This window comes from Hyperolius riggenbachi, chromosome 1, assembly GCF_040937935.1.
Source record: "Hyperolius riggenbachi isolate aHypRig1 chromosome 1, aHypRig1.pri, whole genome shotgun sequence".
NCBI classification, from domain to species: domain Eukaryota; kingdom Metazoa; phylum Chordata; class Amphibia; order Anura; family Hyperoliidae; genus Hyperolius; species Hyperolius riggenbachi.
In genome coordinates, this window is record NC_090646.1 from 434313331 (window position 1) to 434331734 (window position 18404).

General features: G+C 43.4%; 2 protein-coding genes across 12 annotated transcripts in view; both read right to left on the reverse strand.

Moving 5' to 3' along the window:
- Window positions 1–5851, reverse strand: part of LOC137519004 (dual specificity protein phosphatase CDC14C-like) — a 217808-nt gene extending 211957 nt beyond the window's left edge. For all 9 annotated transcript variants that reach the window (XM_068237657.1, XM_068237648.1, XM_068237641.1 and 6 more), the window contains exon 1: window positions 5364–5851. In XM_068237657.1, the coding sequence (XP_068093758.1) occupies window positions 5364–5502 (139 nt within the window). In that variant the 5' untranslated portion in view covers window positions 5503–5851. The remainder of the gene's footprint in view (window positions 1–5363) is intronic.
- Window positions 5852–11536: 5685 nt separating this feature from the next.
- Window positions 11537–18404, reverse strand: part of PRXL2C (peroxiredoxin like 2C) — a 32447-nt gene continuing 25579 nt past the window's right edge. For all 3 annotated transcript variants that reach the window (XM_068271430.1, XM_068271431.1, XM_068271429.1), the window contains one exon: window positions 11537–11808. In XM_068271430.1, the coding sequence (XP_068127531.1) occupies window positions 11681–11808 (128 nt within the window). In that variant the 3' untranslated portion in view covers window positions 11537–11680. The remainder of the gene's footprint in view (window positions 11809–18404) is intronic.

Sequence of the window (18404 nt, forward strand, 5' to 3'; positions counted from 1 at the left end):
GTTACGTACCAATATACAGCAATATGTAGCTATAGGAAGTGTTTTTAATTCTGAAGCCAGGAAAATTACGGTAAAAATGGGTATCCTGAATAATTTACTACATTGTACTACAGGTCACTACAGTGCTTCTTCAAGCTTCTCCATTTGTCTTTTAATGAGTTGACTGGCTTCACTGACAAATATGGAATCTCAAGAGCTCAGCTTACTTCACTGTCAATTCTACTTTGCCTAAATTCATCTACTCCAATCTCTGAAACTAAAGAAAGTGAAGCTAAGCTCTGATTATGTAGCTTTCTACCAAATCCTGATTCCATTACTTGGATTTGCATTTTCTACAACAAAAAAAATAAACAATGTATTGCAGTCATTAATATTCAACCTTATCTGGAAACTGTAAGGGTCCTTTTACACTTAAAGGGGTTATTTCGCGAAAAAAGTAGGCAGTTAAAAAATGTGACAGATGACAGGTTTTGGGCCAGTCCATCTTTTTAAGGGGGATTCTCAGGGCTTTCTTTGTTTTCAACAGCATTTCCTGAACAGCAGTTTAACTGACAAAATAGCAAGATACCAGCCGGCCTCCCTAATCGCTTGCACACTATTATGTCAGTTAGATTTTGCAATTGTTGTTCAGGAAATGCCAATTGTAATCACTGTTTGCAGAGAAAGTCCATGCACAGGATAATTCACCAGCTGTCAGAGTGCCACTCATCCAACCATAGGTTAACACTTGAAAGTCGAGAGAAAGCGATGGTGCACATCCAGCTAAAACGTCATTTTAATAATGCAGTTTAAAATCAATAAACAAAGTTACAGACCAGCAATGTGGAGAGAGGTACAAGCAGCAAAGGATCTACAGCCGTTTCGCGCCTTAACACATGTAGCGCATCGTCAGGTCCTGACGATGCGCCACATGTGTTAAGGCGCGAAACGGCTGTAGATCCTTTGCTGCTTGTACCTCTCTCCACATTGCTGGTCTGTAACTTTGTTTATTGATTTTAAACTGCATTATTAAAATGACGTTTTAGCTGGATGTGCACCATCGCTTTCTCTCGACTTTCAGTTGTTCAGGAAATGCTGTTGAAAACAAAGCCCTGAGAATCCCCCTTAAAAAGATGGACTGGTCCAAAACCTGTCATCTGTCACATTTTTTAACTGCCTACTTTAACCCCTTTAATCAGTTGCTCTCAGTTAAAACGGAAAGAAAACTGATTTTCAAAGTAAGTCCCATGTTTTCCTATGGCACCTTTCACACTTAACGCATTTTAACTGAAACCTTCTTCCCAATGCACTGCTATGGAAAAAACGCGTACCAACGCGCACTAACGCATACTAACACACACTAACGCATACCAACTGATTAAGTGTAAAAGGGCCCTAACTGTCACAAAGCAATTCAGAAATTCTGCTGCCACACAGTAGCGGTAATGGTTTACTTATGTCTCACAATGCTAACTTTTGTCCAAATCCTATAACTAGCACAAGACATTATGGGAAATGATGTCCTCTGGGCATCACTCAATCTAGAGTCAAACTGTTCAGCATCACTCAATCACCTGCAAACTGTTCAGCAGTTCAGCGCTATATGGCTGAGGTGACCCAACATGCAAGTTCATAGGGGACAGTTCTCCATTTACAGCAACATATACAACTTCTAATTGGCCGAACAGTGTGGGTGTATTTTTCTGAAAACCTGTATGAAACCTAGCAGTTCAAGAGGGTGCTGTAAATCACATTAGCAAAATATCCCTATGGACTTTGTCGCTGGCTCACCTGAACCATAACTCCTGTCCCATCTCTAAGTTCAGACACAAAATCAACCTATAAGTATGACAGAACAGTGTATAACCATTTCCTCTCTTGCAGTCTAAAGGCTGACCGGTGCCTCAATGTCAGAGATGGCAAATGTGATTTCTATTCCAAGACACCACCCCACTCCGCACTAGAATGTATAACAGACTGAACAGAAATAGAGGCTGTGGGGCAATCTGACCAGGGACCCTTGAGGACCCGTTTCCACTAGCCACCGCGCATCCTACGAGACGTGGGGCGGAACTTCCTGTTGTGCGAGTACGCAGCCGAATCCCAGAAACCGTGCCATCCACAACTATGGGATTGATTCGTTGCCACTCGTGTGGAAAAATGTTGCAATGTCGTCTGAATCACTATGGCAAGAGATACGGACAGCTGCTGCCTTATCTTCTATGGCAGAGCTTCCCTACACAATTTGCCTGTGGGGAAACTCTGCGGATTCGGCCCGATTTCCACACTAGTGGAAAAGGGTCCTAAGTCAGCTAGCGGCTATCAGGGATATACCAGCACTGGAACTGCCAACCAGAGGGAAGTTAAATATACACTGTTCCTTTTTTACTTCGACAAGAAGTTGATTTGACTGGGCCGGTTTCAAGCTGCACACAATTTACATTGCATTTGCATGCAAATCGCTATCTCATTGATAATTTCTACTCATACAGGTTTTTTTTATGTAAATCTAGTGTAACTCAGCTTTAGGCCTCTTGCACACTACATGCGATTCCAATTTTTATACGATCCGAATTTTGATTCCGATTAACAAAAGTACTGCATGCTGCTACGTTTTTCAACCGGAATAAAAAAATCGGATCGTATAAAAAAAACAAATCAGAATCACATGTAGCGTGCAAGAGGCCTTACGTGTATGTGGGGGTGTCAGCAGGTCTCAGAATAAAAGGTGAGACAGCCTCAGGGAAGTGAACGTTGGTGCTGAATCAACTACCTTATGTCCTGTCAACTAGTTTAGCAGTGAAGAGTATTACACAAGAATGCCCCATAGCCATTTATAGTACATCGTGTAGCTGTGTTATGAATAGAAGATAATTTCTCATAACTACCTGGTACAGTACTATGATTTGACACTGTCATTCATACTCAGGAGCTGTGTGAGGGCTGGTGCACACCAGAGCGGTTCTGGAGCATTTTTTAAAACGCTTGCAGGGGGAAAACCGCTCGGCTAATGAAAGTGAATGGGATGGTGCACACCGTTTTTTCCACAAACAAAAACTCGGGGGCTGCAGCATTTTTTAGATTTCTGAGGCGTTTCTGCCTCAATGTTAGTATAGGAAAGTGGAAAACTGCTCTGAAAAACGCTAGATCAGAGCAGTTTTCCAGGTGCTTTTGTTACATTAGCTGTTCAGTAACAGCTTCACTGTAACAATATTTGAAATCTGCTACACAAAAACGCTCCAAAAAACGCTAGTCATGTTTAGAAAACCTCTCTAACATGCCTAGAATCGCTCTGAAATCTGCTTCAAAAACCTTTAGCGTTTTGCGGATCTGCTAGAGGTTTTTGGTGTGCATTGGCTGGGCCTCACAGCATATGCTATCAGCAGGAGACAGGACAGGTGGTGGTAGTGTCCAGTCTCTGAGATTTTTAGGTCTGAACCTGACCCCCAGAGTCAAAGGCGCTATTCAATTCACTTTTTCTCCTAAGTTTTCTCCTAGGAGATATTTTTTCATCATCTTCTATTCAAATTAACTTTTCAGCACTCTGCAAAAAGTAAGTGAAAAAAGTACTGTCAAAATTATTTCTTGCTTGCTGGTGGTTTGAAAAGCATTTTATTGATAAGGTGTGAAAATATCACCTAGGAGGAAAAAAAAATGAATTGAATAAGGGCAAAGTGAGATTTTATATATTTTTTCTTTGCACAACAATGGGCAGACATTCCCCCAAACTAGACCCAATCTTTGCACATGACTAATCAGGTTTTGAAGGCTATTGCGTAGTGACAGTCATGTCATGTCTAGGAGAACTCATGGAGAAGTATGTGATCATTTTGGTCCGGTGATAGATATGGAACGCTCTGATTTATTAGTCAAGATCATGTGCTAAAGCAAGATGGGATCTCAACAAATCAGAGCATTGCAAATCTATCAGCTGACCAAACAAATCACATGCAAATCACATGCTGCTCCATGGGTTCTCCTAGACATGACCATCAACACTAACGAGTTAGAACCTCAAAGATTGATTCGTTAATAGCTGTCAGGTAACTAATCACTAGTATCTGAATTGGATTATCCATGCGCAAAGATCAGACAGACTCTTACTACTAGTTTTCACCCCTGTACAGCAAAGAATTGACTTAAAGTAGAATTGTGAGCTCATAAATACTTCCACATAAAACAAATACATGTGTATGCAAAAGCATACATCTTCAGTGAGCAAACCTGCAAAAATGCACACGGAACAAGAACATTCCACTGCTATGTGTTTTACATACTTATGAAAAAGACACTTTCAAATTCAATATTTTTTATATCTTCCCTTGCTGAAATGACTGAACCAGATGTTTGCACAGGAGCTAATCACATCTAGAAAGTGCATGATGTAGGCCCCTTTTAGGCCTCTTTCACAGTGAGACGTTAAAGTCGCACGTTAAAAAATGTTTTAACGTGGACTAACGCACAGCAACAGTAAGTCTGTGCAACATTCACAGTGCACACGTTGCGTTGTATGTAACGTGTAGCAATATTTAGGAAGTGCTGCATGCTGTGCATTTATCAATAAATCTGCTGCGTTGTGTGTGTTGCACATGCTCAGTAATTTTTTTTTTAATGTAACACATGTGCCGTTTTCGTTCCATTACTGTGCGATGAAAACGGCGCACCAAACGCAGGGCTAAAGAATGTACTATAACGTCCAAGTCATAGTCTTTCAATGCGTTGCATTAGGGGCACGTTATGCGACCTTAACATTGCATCAAACACACCATCCCACTGTGAAAGAGGCCTTACAGTACGGTTGCGTCAGATAATATAATCGCATTGCTAATATGAGGCAATTATTTTGTGCTGTGACATCCATTGTGCATAATGCAATGCGTTACTGCATAATGTGCGCAGTAACAGTGAAGCACACTTTTCATTGACAGTATGCTTTACCTTATTCCACACACGCATAAGACTTTTCCCCTCTGTTGCGTTCCTGTTTTTGCAGTGGAACACAAGACAACTTCCCAGTTTTAAAGTAACCTAACAGTTTGATTCACCATAAAGTTGTAAATTAATCATTCACTTCTTATACTTGTAACTTCATGCGAGGTTTAGGTTCAGGCCCACATCATGATTGATTTGCCCACAAAACTTTCATGCAGATACATAACCAGGAAGCTGTGTGTCCTTGAACCAGATTTTGTAATAACAGCCCCTTCCCTAAACTTTTGTTAGTAACATCCCCTTAACCACACCTCCCATTCCTACATGAAATGGTGACATAGAAACAGCCATAAGCTTTGCAGTATTCTTATCTCTGCATCCTCTGGGAGACAACACCACCTGCAGCCATGTGTGGCCTTGTGTACCTGTGGCACCCAGTGTATCCATCTTACCTGTGACACTCATGTACAAGTCCTCCTCCAGAGATTCCTCCTCTTCCATCTCCTCTTCCCACAGCAGTCCTCTGGCTTTCTTCCTCCAGCCCTGCTCCCTCTTTTTGCTAGCTGCTCTCTTCTCACCTCTCCTTCTCATGGTCCCCTGCACATAACTGTCACTTAGCAGCAGAACAACTGCCTGTCTGGGGAGGTGCGCAGCCTGCCCTCTCCCTAGCAGTGATAGGATCCTCCTGCACCTCCAGCACAACAACTATTAGCATGCAGAGTGCTGCTGCTGGTGGTGACAGCGCACTTTCCTTGCAGCTGATCTGCGCTCCCTCCTCCCCCCGCTGTTGTTTTGCTGAGGTTGCTGTAGATGGAAGCCCTCCGATCAGCATGCCGCTCACACACCCCTCATTGCCCCCGGATCGCTGAAATCGTGGAGTCTGGAGGCAGCAGAGAGCCCAAGGATGATGTTCCAGGGCCAGAGGGGGAGGGGCGCCACAGACCCTGAGCCACGATCATTGGCCAGGGCTCGGTGACGTCACCCGCAGCGTGTCACTTTGTTATGCATGTCATTGCAATGTGATTATAGCCTGCGGAGTCATTTATTGTATACATACGTAATATACATATGCAAGTGCGGCAGATTTATTAGAAGTGAAAATGGCACACGAGGAGCAGAGCACCACTTCAAGGAAGTTATCTGAGCAACATGCTTTACTTCTGCACCTGTTTTGCTCTTGCTTTCCCTGCACTGGTGCATCACCTGCAAATCAGCTGTTACCCAAATACTTTGCCTCTCTCTTGTCCACATGATTATAATATAAAGGTGGCCACACATGATACAATTAAATGATCCCATTTTACAGCAATTCAATAAAAACGATCGGATTTTCCGAAAAATCAAAAGCTCTTTTTTATTCAAACAAGAAATTCCGATCGGATTTCCCGCTTTTATTCGATAGTCTATCGGGAGTGCTGGATTTTTCTGTTCAATTTTTATGAAAATTGAATGGTGTGTGGTAGATTGTCAATTTCCTTATATAAACTTCCCTGCAATTTTCTCAGCGTTTTCAATCTTCCTTCTTCTTTTTTTTTCATAATTGGGTAAAAATTGACCACAGGTGTGTGGTACATTGGTCAGATTTTTTAAATGTTACAATCAGTGAGAAAATTGATTGCAATTCTTGAATTGAAAAGATATTAGTGTTTTTTTTTACACTTGGACAGCAGTGGGAAAAACTTGTTTGCTTCTTTGGCATTTAACCCCTCCTTTAGGTCATATCAATGCAAGTAAATGACATTGCACCCTTTCAGCAGGCATTCATTTGCAATGTACAGTGCTGCCCATAATTATTCATACCCATGGCATATTTTGACTTTTGAAGTTACTTTTATTCAACCATCAAGTAATTTTTTGATGGTAATGCAGGGCTGTGGAGTCAGAGATGCCTAGCTCTTCTACTGACCACATATGCTATTTCTCCATTGTTATTGCCTGATGAAGCGGGATCAAACCTGCGAAACGCGTTGCACATTTGGAGTTCATAAATAAAATATATTGACTGTCTTTACTACAGTCGTTGTGTGTCTACTTGGAGGAGGTAAGTCCACCATTACCTCCTCTATTTACCAAGAATTTGGTTTTTAAACTCATTTAGCTTCCTTTTATCCTTTTGGCGCCTCTGTTCTCCTGCGTAATATTGAGTCCACCCTGGGTGGAGGGTTGAACCCCCTTTTTCTCATCTACTGAGAGCGACTTCTTATTTCTGAGTGGGGTCAGGAAAATCTCCCCACCTGCCTTTACAGTGGTTGCCTACTGGTAACCCTGGTTTGTGAATATTAATATTTACTCTATCTAGTAACCATTTACCAGTACATATTACACTATTGGGGCTCTCGGTGTTCCCTGTTTTTATCCATTGGATTCAAGTCAGAACTGCACTGGGCTGGGCCACTCCAAAACGTTAATGTTGTTGTCTGCTAACTATTTCTTTACCACTTTTGCTGTGTATTTTGGGCCATTGTTATGCTGAAATGTCCAGTGGTACCCAAGGCCAAGTTTCTCTGCATACTGCCTGATGTTGTCGTTGAGAATGTTCATGTATTGCTCTTTTTTTTTTATGGCGCCGTTTACTGTGATTAGGTTCCCTGGTCCATCGGCTGAAAAAGACCCCTAAACTATTAAGTTCCCAAGACCATGTTTGACAGTGGGGATGATGTTCTTTGGATTGAAGGCCTCTCCTTTTTTTTCTTTTTACACCAAATAAAGAAAACGTCATTGTGACCAAACAATTAAATTTTTGTTTCATCTGACCATAACACAGAAGACCACAAGTCTTCTTCTTTGTCCAGATGAGCATTTGCAAAGCCCATGCAAGCTTTTGCATGCCTTATCTGGAGAAGTGGCATCCTCCTTGGTCTGCATCCGTGGAACCCAGCAGTTTGCAGTATCCGTTGGATTGTCTGCCTTGAGACATTGCCACCAGCAGATCCAAGATTCACCAGGATGGCCTTGGCGGTGATCTTTGAATTCTTTTTCACCTCTTAAAGTGAACCTAAAGTCAGGAATAAAAAATGAGTTTAACTCACCTTGGGTTTCCCTCAGCCCCCTGAAGCTGATCGGTGCCCACGCTGACTCCAACAGATGTCCCTGGACCGGCCAGCGGCCACTTCCGGTTTCGCCGCCACCGGCCGACAGGCTGGGAACGGGAGTGATTCTTCGCGTTCCCAGCCAGAATAGCGCCCCCTATGCTGCTATTGCAGCATAGGGAGGCCGCAATAGCAGCATAGGGGGCGCTATTCTGGCTGGGAACGTGAAGAATCACTCTCGTTCCCAGCCTGTCGGCCGGTGACGGCGAAACCGGAAGTCGCTGCCGGCCGGTCCAGGGACATCTGATGGAGTCAGCGTGGGCACCGATCAGCTTCAGGGGGCTGAGGGAAGCCCCAGGTGAGTTAAACTAATTTTTTATTCCTGACTTTAGGGTCACTTTAACCACTTAAGCCCAACTGGACGAGATTTCTCGTCCAGTTGGGCTGCGCGCACTCCCGCGGGTCGCGCGCGCTCCCGCGGGCCCCCCCCGTGCGCGCCCCCGCTGCTGGCCGCTAGCCCACCGATCAGTGAAAGGGATTATAAATCCCTTTCGCTGATCGGACCCCCCCGGAGAAAAGCTGACAGCGTCTCTTCAGACGCTGCGGCTTTTCTGAGCTCTGGTCTCCTTTCTTCTGCCTGGGAGCGAGATCGATCGCTCCCAGGACTTTTTGATTCTGGCCATCTTGTGGCCAAATAGCAAATTACACCTAAAAAAAAAAGTTTTAAAAATAAACATATAAATATATTAAAAAAAAACCCTGTTTACCTCCCACACCAAAAAATACCCACATACAAGTTTAAAATAAAAAAAAAAAAATTCAATAATAATAAAAAAAAAAAAACATAAATAGTTACCTAAGGGTCTGAACTTTTTAAATATGCATGTCAAAGGAGTATATCAATATGATTTAATAAATTATGGGCTTCTAAACAGTGATGGACGCAAAACGGAAAAAATGCACCTTTATTTCCAAATAAAATATTGTCGCCATACATTGTGATAGGGACATAATTTTAACGGTGAAATACCCGGGGCATATGGGCAAATACAATACGTGAGTTTTAATTATGGAGGCATGTATTATTTTAAAACTATAATGGCTGAAAACTGAGAAATAATGAATTTTTTCCATTTTTTTCTTATTCTTCCTGTTAAAATGCATTTACAGTAAAGTGGCTCTTAGCAAAATATACCACCCACAGAAAGCCTAATTGGTGGCGGAAAAAACAAGATATAGATCAATTAATTGTGATTAGTAGTGATAAAGTTATTGGCAAATGAATGGGGGGTGAAAGTTGCTCGGATGTAAAAAAATTTCAACCCTTCGGGCTTAAGTGGTTAATATCCTCCTGGCCAGCAAAGGTGTCACTTTCAGCTTTCAAACACGTCCTCTGAGATTTTCCACAGTGCAGAACATCTTGTATTTTTAAATAATACTTTGCACTGTAGCCACTGGAACTTGAAAACATTTAGAAATGGCTTTGTAGCCCTTTCCTAGCTTGTGAGCAGCCACAATGCTCAGCCTCAGCCGCAGGTCCTCACTAAGCTCCTTTGTCTTAAGGCTCATACACACATCAGACTACAGTCTTTGGAAACTGAAAGATCACAGACCAATCTTACCACCCTTCATGTAGTATGAGAGCCATACTCTACACAGTCTTTTCTATGGAGCTGAACTCCCCATCAGAAAAAAATCTTTGCAAGATGCTGCACACACAGATGCTGTACAGACACAAAAGATCAGTATCTGCAAAAGATCTGTTCCTACCAAAAATCCATTCCTGAAAAATGCAATGAAAGTCTATGAGATCTGCAGATCATCATACACACATGATTTAACTGACATTCATCTGAAAATCCATCCTGGTGGATCTGATCTGCAGATGAATGTCAGTTGTGTCTGTACAGCATCTGTGTGTGCAGCATCTTGCAAAGATTTTTTTCTGATGGGGAGTTCAGCTCCATAGAAAAGACTGTGTAGAGTATGGCTCTCATACTACATGAAGGGTGGTAAGATTGGTCTGTGATCTTTCAGTTTCCAAAGACTATAGTCTGATGTGTGTATGAGCCTCTAGTTATGACTGTAACCAACTGCAGAGAGCTGCTGGTTTTCGCCTGTTGAGTTGATTAAAACAGCTGTTCCCAATTATTCAGGGTAATTAGGATGCATTAGAACAGCTTGTACTATTTGGAATGGTAAAAAAAACTTTGGATTTTCCCACAGATTGTGACAGTTTGAGAAGGGTATGAATAATTTTGAACTGGAGACTTTTTGCTCAAATGCAAATAAAAGCTGAGAAATGTTTTTTTTTCCACAATAATACCTCTTGTACACCGTCTTATTATCTTTTGGGAGACACCTATGTCATTTCCCGTCAAAAATTACTTGCTGGTTCAAAAAAAGGAACTTTAAGTCAAAATTTTCCAGGGGTATAAATAATTATGGGCAGCATTGTATATGGGCTGGTCTGCAGATGCCTACTTACCATTCGCTGTCTACAGTATCATATTTATTACCAACTTACGGTGATAAAGTTGTCTACTAACAAAACATTACTAGGTGGGCACATACATGGACTACCAATACCCAATTTATGGTCAGCTCAAAGTTTGGAGAATTTTAACACCTTTATGTAGTAAGAGGGTCAACAGACATTGAATACTATAAACAGATTGTGTAGGTAAACTCTCACACTACACGGAGAAGGTAAAATTGCTCAATGATTGGCCAATCATAACTGAGAGTGTGTACCGGGCTTTAAGCTAGGCTCACAGTAGACATTGCGTTCCTTGTAAAAGAAATAAAAAAGTCACACTGCACCTCATCTGAGCATTGTGTCACATTCAGAGAAGCATGCAGTTAATGAAAAGTATGCTTCACTGTCACTATTATGCAGTGCGGTAAGTGACTCCCCACTGTGAACCTAGCCTGAATGTTTGTAAATGAGATGGTGAAAAAGTTTGCATGTAGTTTTTTTCACTATGGACTTCAAATGGCACGTGTCAATGTGACCCATAGGAAACCATGGCAATGTTCAGCTTGCATGTTGTTAGTCCATCAAAATGCATAGCAATGGTCATAATGTGAACCCAGCCGAAGAACTGAGCCCATGATATGTTATTTAAAGAAAATCTGTACTCTAATATTCTTACACTAAAAAACATACCATTCTATTGCCTATTTTCTCCTGTGCCCCTCTGTGCTGTTTCTGCCACTCCCTGCTGCAATCCTGGCTTGTAATTAACAGTTTTAGGCAGTGTTTACAAACAAACTAACCAGCTTGTGATAGGCTCACATAAACAGAGTGTGTGAGCCATACAGAGTGTGCAGGGGGCCTGCAGAGGGTGTGTATCGCTTCTATCCAATCACAAGCAGCCCTGCACATTCCACACATTCAAGCCTTAGCCCGACAGACACGACAGAGGAAAGGAGATAAGATTTATTACAGAGACAGTGCAATTAGGAAAGGCTGCAGTAAGCCAGAGCACATTAGAACAGGCATAGGAACTTATAGGATAGAAGAACTAAGGCTGAAAAATTTGTTACAGAGTCTCTTTAAGTGACACCAAAAAGCATGACACAGAAAAGAAGTGTACTTTACAAAATATTAATTTGGTATAAAATGCCAGCAGTTGTCACATACTTATAAATAACCCACAAAACAGTAATAAAAAAAATAAAGCAAAAGAAATTTCATTCATTCGTTATCACACAATTGTTTCCATTTCTATTTCGCTTCAAACTTCTAATATTGGCTGATGGCCAACAAAAGGGATTGTTTCCACACCTGCACATCGAAGCAAGGTGCTGATAGGCATTTGATCATATCTGTTCATGTCGTGATGCAGGAAGTGGACATTATTACCTGCAAAAAAAAGACAGAGATAGTGACCAGCTATTCCCAAATGACATTCTCTCCTGTTCACGTGCTCTGCTGTACACCTTGTATAGAGACCAAAGGTTTAATATTCAGTGTTCTATGTATAGTTTTTTTTGCCTGGACAAAACTGTTAAAAAAAATCTACACGTTGGGCCAGATTTATCAAAGCATTACCGACAGTTTTTTCTTCTTAAAGAGAAACTCCGACCAAGAATTGAACTTTATCCCAATTAGTAGCTGATACCTCCTTTTAGATGAGAAATATATTCCTTTTCACAAACAGACAGATCAGGGGGTGCTGTATGTCTGATATTGTGGTGAAACCCCTCCCACAAGAAACTCTGAGGACCGTGGTACTCCTGGCAGTTTCCTGTCTGTGAACCTTGTTGCATTGTTAGAAATAGCTGTTTACAGCTGTTTCCAACTGCCAAAAAAGCATGCAGCAGCTACATCACTTGCCAACAGTACAAATGTCACCATGTAATAAATGTCAGAATGTGAATCAGGGATTTAAAAGATTTTACAAGGGGCAAACACTGACTAAATCATTTATACCTAATTGTTGTAAAAATGAAGCACTTTTTTTATTACATTATTTTCACTGGAGTTCCTCTTTAACCTCCTTGCCAGTTCAATTCCTCCGGCAAGGAGGCAGCGCAGGAGTTTTTTTTTTTTTTTTTTTTTTAAATCATGTAGTGAGCCGAGGGGTCGCTACATGATAGCCGCTGAGCGGCGGCATCCCCCCACCCACTCCGATCGCCTTCAGAGTATGCAGGAAATCCCGTTGAGAACGGGATTTCCTGCAGGGCTTCCCCGGTCGCCATGGCGACGGGGTGGGATGACGTCACCAACGTCATGGACGTTGGGACGTCATGGGGAATCCCGATCCGCCCCTCAACGCTGTCTGGCACTGATTGGCCAGGCAGCGCAGGGGTCTGGGGCGGGGGGGGGGGGGGGGGAGCGGCTCGGCGCGGCAGATCGGCGGCAATCGGAAGTTACAAGCAGCTAGCAAAGTGCTAGCTGCTTGTAACAAAACAAAAAAAATTATGCAAATCGGCCCAGCGGGGCCTGAGCAATCCTCCTGCGCAGGTTACCCCGAACTGAGTTCGGGATAACCGGCAAGGAGGTTAAACAGTTCTAACCAGCAGCGGGAACTGTTCTGCATGATAATAAGAAATTTCTTAAAGGGGCACTATGGTGAAAAATTTTAATTTTTTTTTTCATTTTCATTTTTTCATAAAATTTTCATTTTTTTTTCAAGCTCGGAGTCCCTTTAAAATATGTGCAAACAAACAAATGAAACAAACAAACAAAAAACTGTGTAGCGAGCAGGGAGGCTGGCCAGCATCATTGTTTAAGGCTGGTTTCACAGTGGGACGTTACAGGCGCACGTTAGTGCAGCCTGTAACGCAGCCCACCGCACAGCAATGAAAAATCAATGGGCTGTTCACAGTGCCCACGTTGCGTTACTGCGCCATAAGTCAACATACTGCATGCAGTACTTTGTAAGCGGCAGAGCCGCGTTAGACTGCTTGCACATGCGCTGTAATGTTGGGGAGGAGCGGAGAGCGGCCAGGCACATGGCTAATTAATATTCACTGCACTCAGTGACGTGCAGTGTTTACTTCTTGGAACGGCCGCTCTGTGCGGCGATTGGCTGGCGGGACCACGTGATGCCGCATGCGTCCAAGAGTGCGCATCACAGACGCCAGAGTGAGCTGCACAACGCGGCTCACTCTGACGTCCAAAGCAGGGAGCACCAGGCGTTGTGTTAGGGGCATGTTATGCGACCATAACGTCCCCTAAAACGCAACGTCCTGGTGTGAAACCAGCCTAAATCCTTTTTAGGGAATCTCATTATAAAGAATAAAAGCCTTGCTGAGAATCCCCTATGAAGAGTTGCACTGGTCCAAAACCTGTTGCTTCTGTCAGATTTCTACTACCTACTGTAAGTGACAGTAACATAGGAGAAAAGTACCGTGGTACTTCATGTCTCATTTTACTCTGGGAAAAAAGTACTTCTTATTTGTCTGTTTGCACAGATTTAAAATTTTAAATTTTTTTGCCGTAGTGCCCCTTTAAATCCTACTTTATAATTGCAGTTTAGTGTGAATTTCTAGAACTGCACTACAGTTAAGAAAAGTGCAAATCCATCCCTAAACTGTTGCAGATTAAGAAGTGCATAATATCACTTCTACAGATTGTGCAGTGAGGGCTAGGCATGATTTGAGAAGGGCTCCTCATCCCTGCTGGAAAAGAGTATGGAACAGATTTATCAAAGCATTACTGACAGTTTTTTCTTAACCACTTCAGGACCACAGTGGTAAACCCCCCTAAAAACAAGACTAATTTTTACTAAAATGGCCACTGCAGCTTTAAGGCCAAGCTGCAGGGCTGCACAACACAGCACACGAGCTGCCTGTGCGCGATCTCCTGCAGTAGCCGGCCCCAGGACCTGACGCCAATTGGCATTAGGCGGTCCTGGGGCTGCCGCCGCAGCCACGCCCTGTGGCGTGGAGCAGTCGTAGAGTAGTTAAAGGACTACTTACGCGAAAAATGTAAAATTTTAAATACATATAAACACATACAAAAAAGAAGTACATTTCTTCCAGAGTAAAATGAGCCATAAATTACTTTTTTACTATGCTGCTGTCACTTACAGTGGGTAGTAGAAATCTGGCAGAACCGACAGATTTTGGGCTAGTCCATCTCTTCATTGGGGATTCTCAGCATGGCCTTTATTCTTTATAAAGACACTCCCTGAAAAGGATTTACACAAAGATGCTGGCCAGACTCCCTGCTCGCTTCACACTGTTTTGGCAGTTGGACAGAACAACTGCCATTCACTAAGGCCCGGTTCACATTAGCGTTTGCCAACGGAACCGGCCATACGGTTCCGTGATCTGTTCCGCTAAGTGGAGCAAAAAATGCTGCAGGACCCAATTTTTCAGACCATTTCGCTTTTTGCGGAACGGAAACGGAAGGTTTTGCTGCATATAGGAACCAATGAAAACGGACGTTTTACAACACACTGGCTGTAAAACGGACCACTTTCACCGGATCCAGATGGCCGGACCCGTATGTCCGGGTCCGTAAAAAAACGCTAATGTGAACCGGGCCTTAGTGCTTTTGAAAATAAAGAAAACCCTGAGAACCCCCTACGAGGAGATGGGCGACTCCAAAACCTGTCAGTTCTGTCAGAGTTCTACTACCTACTGTAATTGACAACATAGGAGAAAAGTAATTTATGACTCATTTTACTCTGAAAGAAAGGTACTTCTTCTTTGAATGTGCTTACACGCATTTTAAAGTTTACGTTTTTTGCAATAGTGGTCCTTTAGGCTGGTTTTACAGTGGGACGTTAAAGTCCCACGTTACAGCAGCCAGTAACGCAGCCTAACTCACAGCACTGTAAAATCAATGTTCTGTTCACAGTGCACACGTTGCGTTACATAGTAACGCAGCACGTTTAAACAAAGTGCAGCATGCTGTACGTTATACTGGGCTAAGACACGTTGGACTGTTTGCACATGCTCAGTAATGTTGGAGGAGGAGGTCTCCCCTCCTCCTCCAAGGCCAGCCACATGGCTAATTAATATTCACTGCACTGTGGTGACTCGTGATGTGACTGTAGTGTTGTCCGGATCATGAACGAATCGTTCATTTGATCCGGATCTTTTTTGTGAGTCGAATCATCCGGATCATCACAATGAAAGATTCGGTTCACAGTGGATGTCTGTCTGGAAGAAACAGGAACATACAGAATGTACAGTGCAGGGAAAGTCCTGTCCTGCTAGTCATTTCACCTACTCTGCTTTCCTAGTAAAATGATTCAAATGATCCGAATCCATAAAAAGATCCGGACTTTCTATCACTAACCTGGAGCGGCTGCTTTGAGAGTTGCATAACGCGGCTCAATCTGACGTCCAACTTCAACACCACCATGCGTTGCGTTAGGGGCACGTTATGCGACCATAACGTCCCCTAAAACGCAACATCTTGGTGGGAAAGTAGCCTTAACCAGTTGAGGACCATAGGCTTAAACCCCCCCTAGTAACCAGGCAGTTTTTTTTACAATTCAGCACACTGCAGCTTTAACAGTTTGCTGCACAGCCATACAACTTACCACCCAAATGAGTCTGCCCCCCCTTTTCTGCCCACTAACAGTTTTCTGTTGGTGGGCTCTGATCGCTGCTGCAGGCTTTATTTGTTGTTTTATTTTTAATAAAATTGTCTTTTTTTTATTTTTTTCCTCCCACCCCCCCGAGGTCCAATCAGGGCGATCCTCTCTTATAGGCATCAGCGTATGAGAGGGGTCGCGTAGTGAGCCGCTCCAGGGGACAGCCAAGTGACAGGGCTGTCCCCAGCACAGCGCTGCAATAGATTGCAGCACTGTAGGATAAAAACAAACATCAGTTTCGCTGTCTTATAGTCTCCCAGCAACTATCGCCACTGGCAGACTGTTTACGGGGCTCCACTCCTTCACTCGAGCGGAGATGCGCGCGCATCTGCACACTCGATCCCCGCTAATCTCCTCCTCCAGGACTTGATGCCTTCCGGCATTAGGCGGTCCTGGGGGAGCCACCTTGCAACCACTAATTGACGTTAGGCGGTCGTAAGGTGGTTAAACAGTTCTAACCAGCAGGGGGAACTGTTCTGTATGATACTAAGAAAATTCTTAATTCCTAGTTAAAGAGAACCCGAGGTGTGTTTAAAGAATGTTATCTTCATACAGAGGCTGGATCTGCCTATACAGCCCAGCCTCTGTTGCTATCCCAAACCCCACTAAGGTCCCCCTGCACTCTGCAATCCCTCATAAATCACAGCCGTGCTGTGAGGCTGTGTTTACATCTGTAGTGTCAGTCTCAGCTGCTCCCACGCCTCCTGCATAGCTCCGGTCCCTGCCCCCGTCTCTTCCCTCCAATCAGCAGGGAGGGAAGGGATGCAGGCGGGGACTGGAGTTCTGCAGGAGGCGGGGAGAGCAGCAGACTGACACTATAGAGATAAACACAGCCAGCTCTGACAAGCTGTTTGTCAGCAGCGTGGCTGTGATTTATGAGGGATTGCAGAGTGCAGGGGGACCTTAGGGGGGTTTGGGATAGCAACAGAGGCTGGGCTGTATAGGCAGATCCAGCCTCTGTATGCAGATAATATTCTTCAAACCCACCTCGGGTTCTCTTTAATAGCGGCAGTTTAGTGTGAATTTCTAGAACTGCACTACAGTTAGGAAAAGTGAAAATCCATCCCTAAACTGCCACAGATTAAGAAGTGCTTAATAGCACTTCTACACAACTTGTGCAGTGCAGACTATATATAATTTGTGAAATGCTCCTCCCCCTGCTCCCAGGTGTCCTGTGAAGCTGTTCTATGCTTAACCCTTCCAGTGCTGGGCATTGATGCAATACAGCAGCTGTATTGGTTGCCTCAGCAACAGCAATTTCCCTCACACACTGCACTGTCTGACCTTCCTAACTCCTCCTATTCCTAACAGTTTAAGATGGAAACTGCACTATTTAGTTATTTCTTAAAGTGGACCCAAATTAAAAATACAAGATTTCAGAAATAAAATTTATTTTCTAAATTATAATAATAAATAGCAGCCTTTTTTCAGCTGCATGATGATAAATATAAAATATTTTACATTTATTGGAGAAACCCCTCCCTTCCTTTCATATTGCCGGGAATTTTCCGGCAAACTGCTGGAGCAGTTGATGTCCAGCAATGGAGGAATTGCTAATGGCTCCCCCCAGTATAACCCTAGTTATGAAAAGAGAAGGGTGAAAAGCATGCACTGAAATGCTCATAGGCTTGAAGGAGTGTTTATTTATCTTTGTATGTGTCAGAGTGGTGCAACTAAATATTTTGAATTAAAAAAATGTTTGGTTTGAGTCCGCTTTAAGATGAGACAGTTCTGCATGGATTTCTAAAAACCTACCAATATTTTGTCTCAGACACTCTTGATAAATGTCCCCCTGTGTGTGAGAGATGAGAAAGATAAGGGGGAAACAAAATCTGATGCTGCAAATTTTTTTTCACCTCTAATACATTTATAGAGAGCCGGATTTAAAATTAGGCACTGTAGGCATGAGCCTACAGGCGCGTAGGGACAGAGGCGGTTGGGAGCAGCGGCAGGTATACCTCCCACCCACCCGCACTGATCAAAGCCATGAGATTGCTGACACCGATGACTGTGGCCACCCCGCTTTACAAAGTATCCTGCTCTAAAGTTATGCCAGTGTAGCAGCGCCGCATAACTATGAACCCCGACCCCCTTGTGAGGGATGGCCCAGCAGCATGCATACTTCGGCAGGCGGTTACCTGTCTCAGGAGCACATAGACAGAGCATATGCTGCTGATGCCATGCCACCTCCTGCTTCCTGCAGTCCGCTCAGACTGTGGCTCCTTCAGACACATCTGGCGGATGAGCGGGCAGTCAACATGCTAGTCACGAGCGATCATAGGCAGACCAGTTTGCGCTGTTACTGCTTTCTCTATGGGCTCCCCTCGGCTGGCTTACACATGACTTCCTGCTGCGGCTCCCCAGGACTGAGATGGATGTGTAGAATGTGGCATGCTGACAG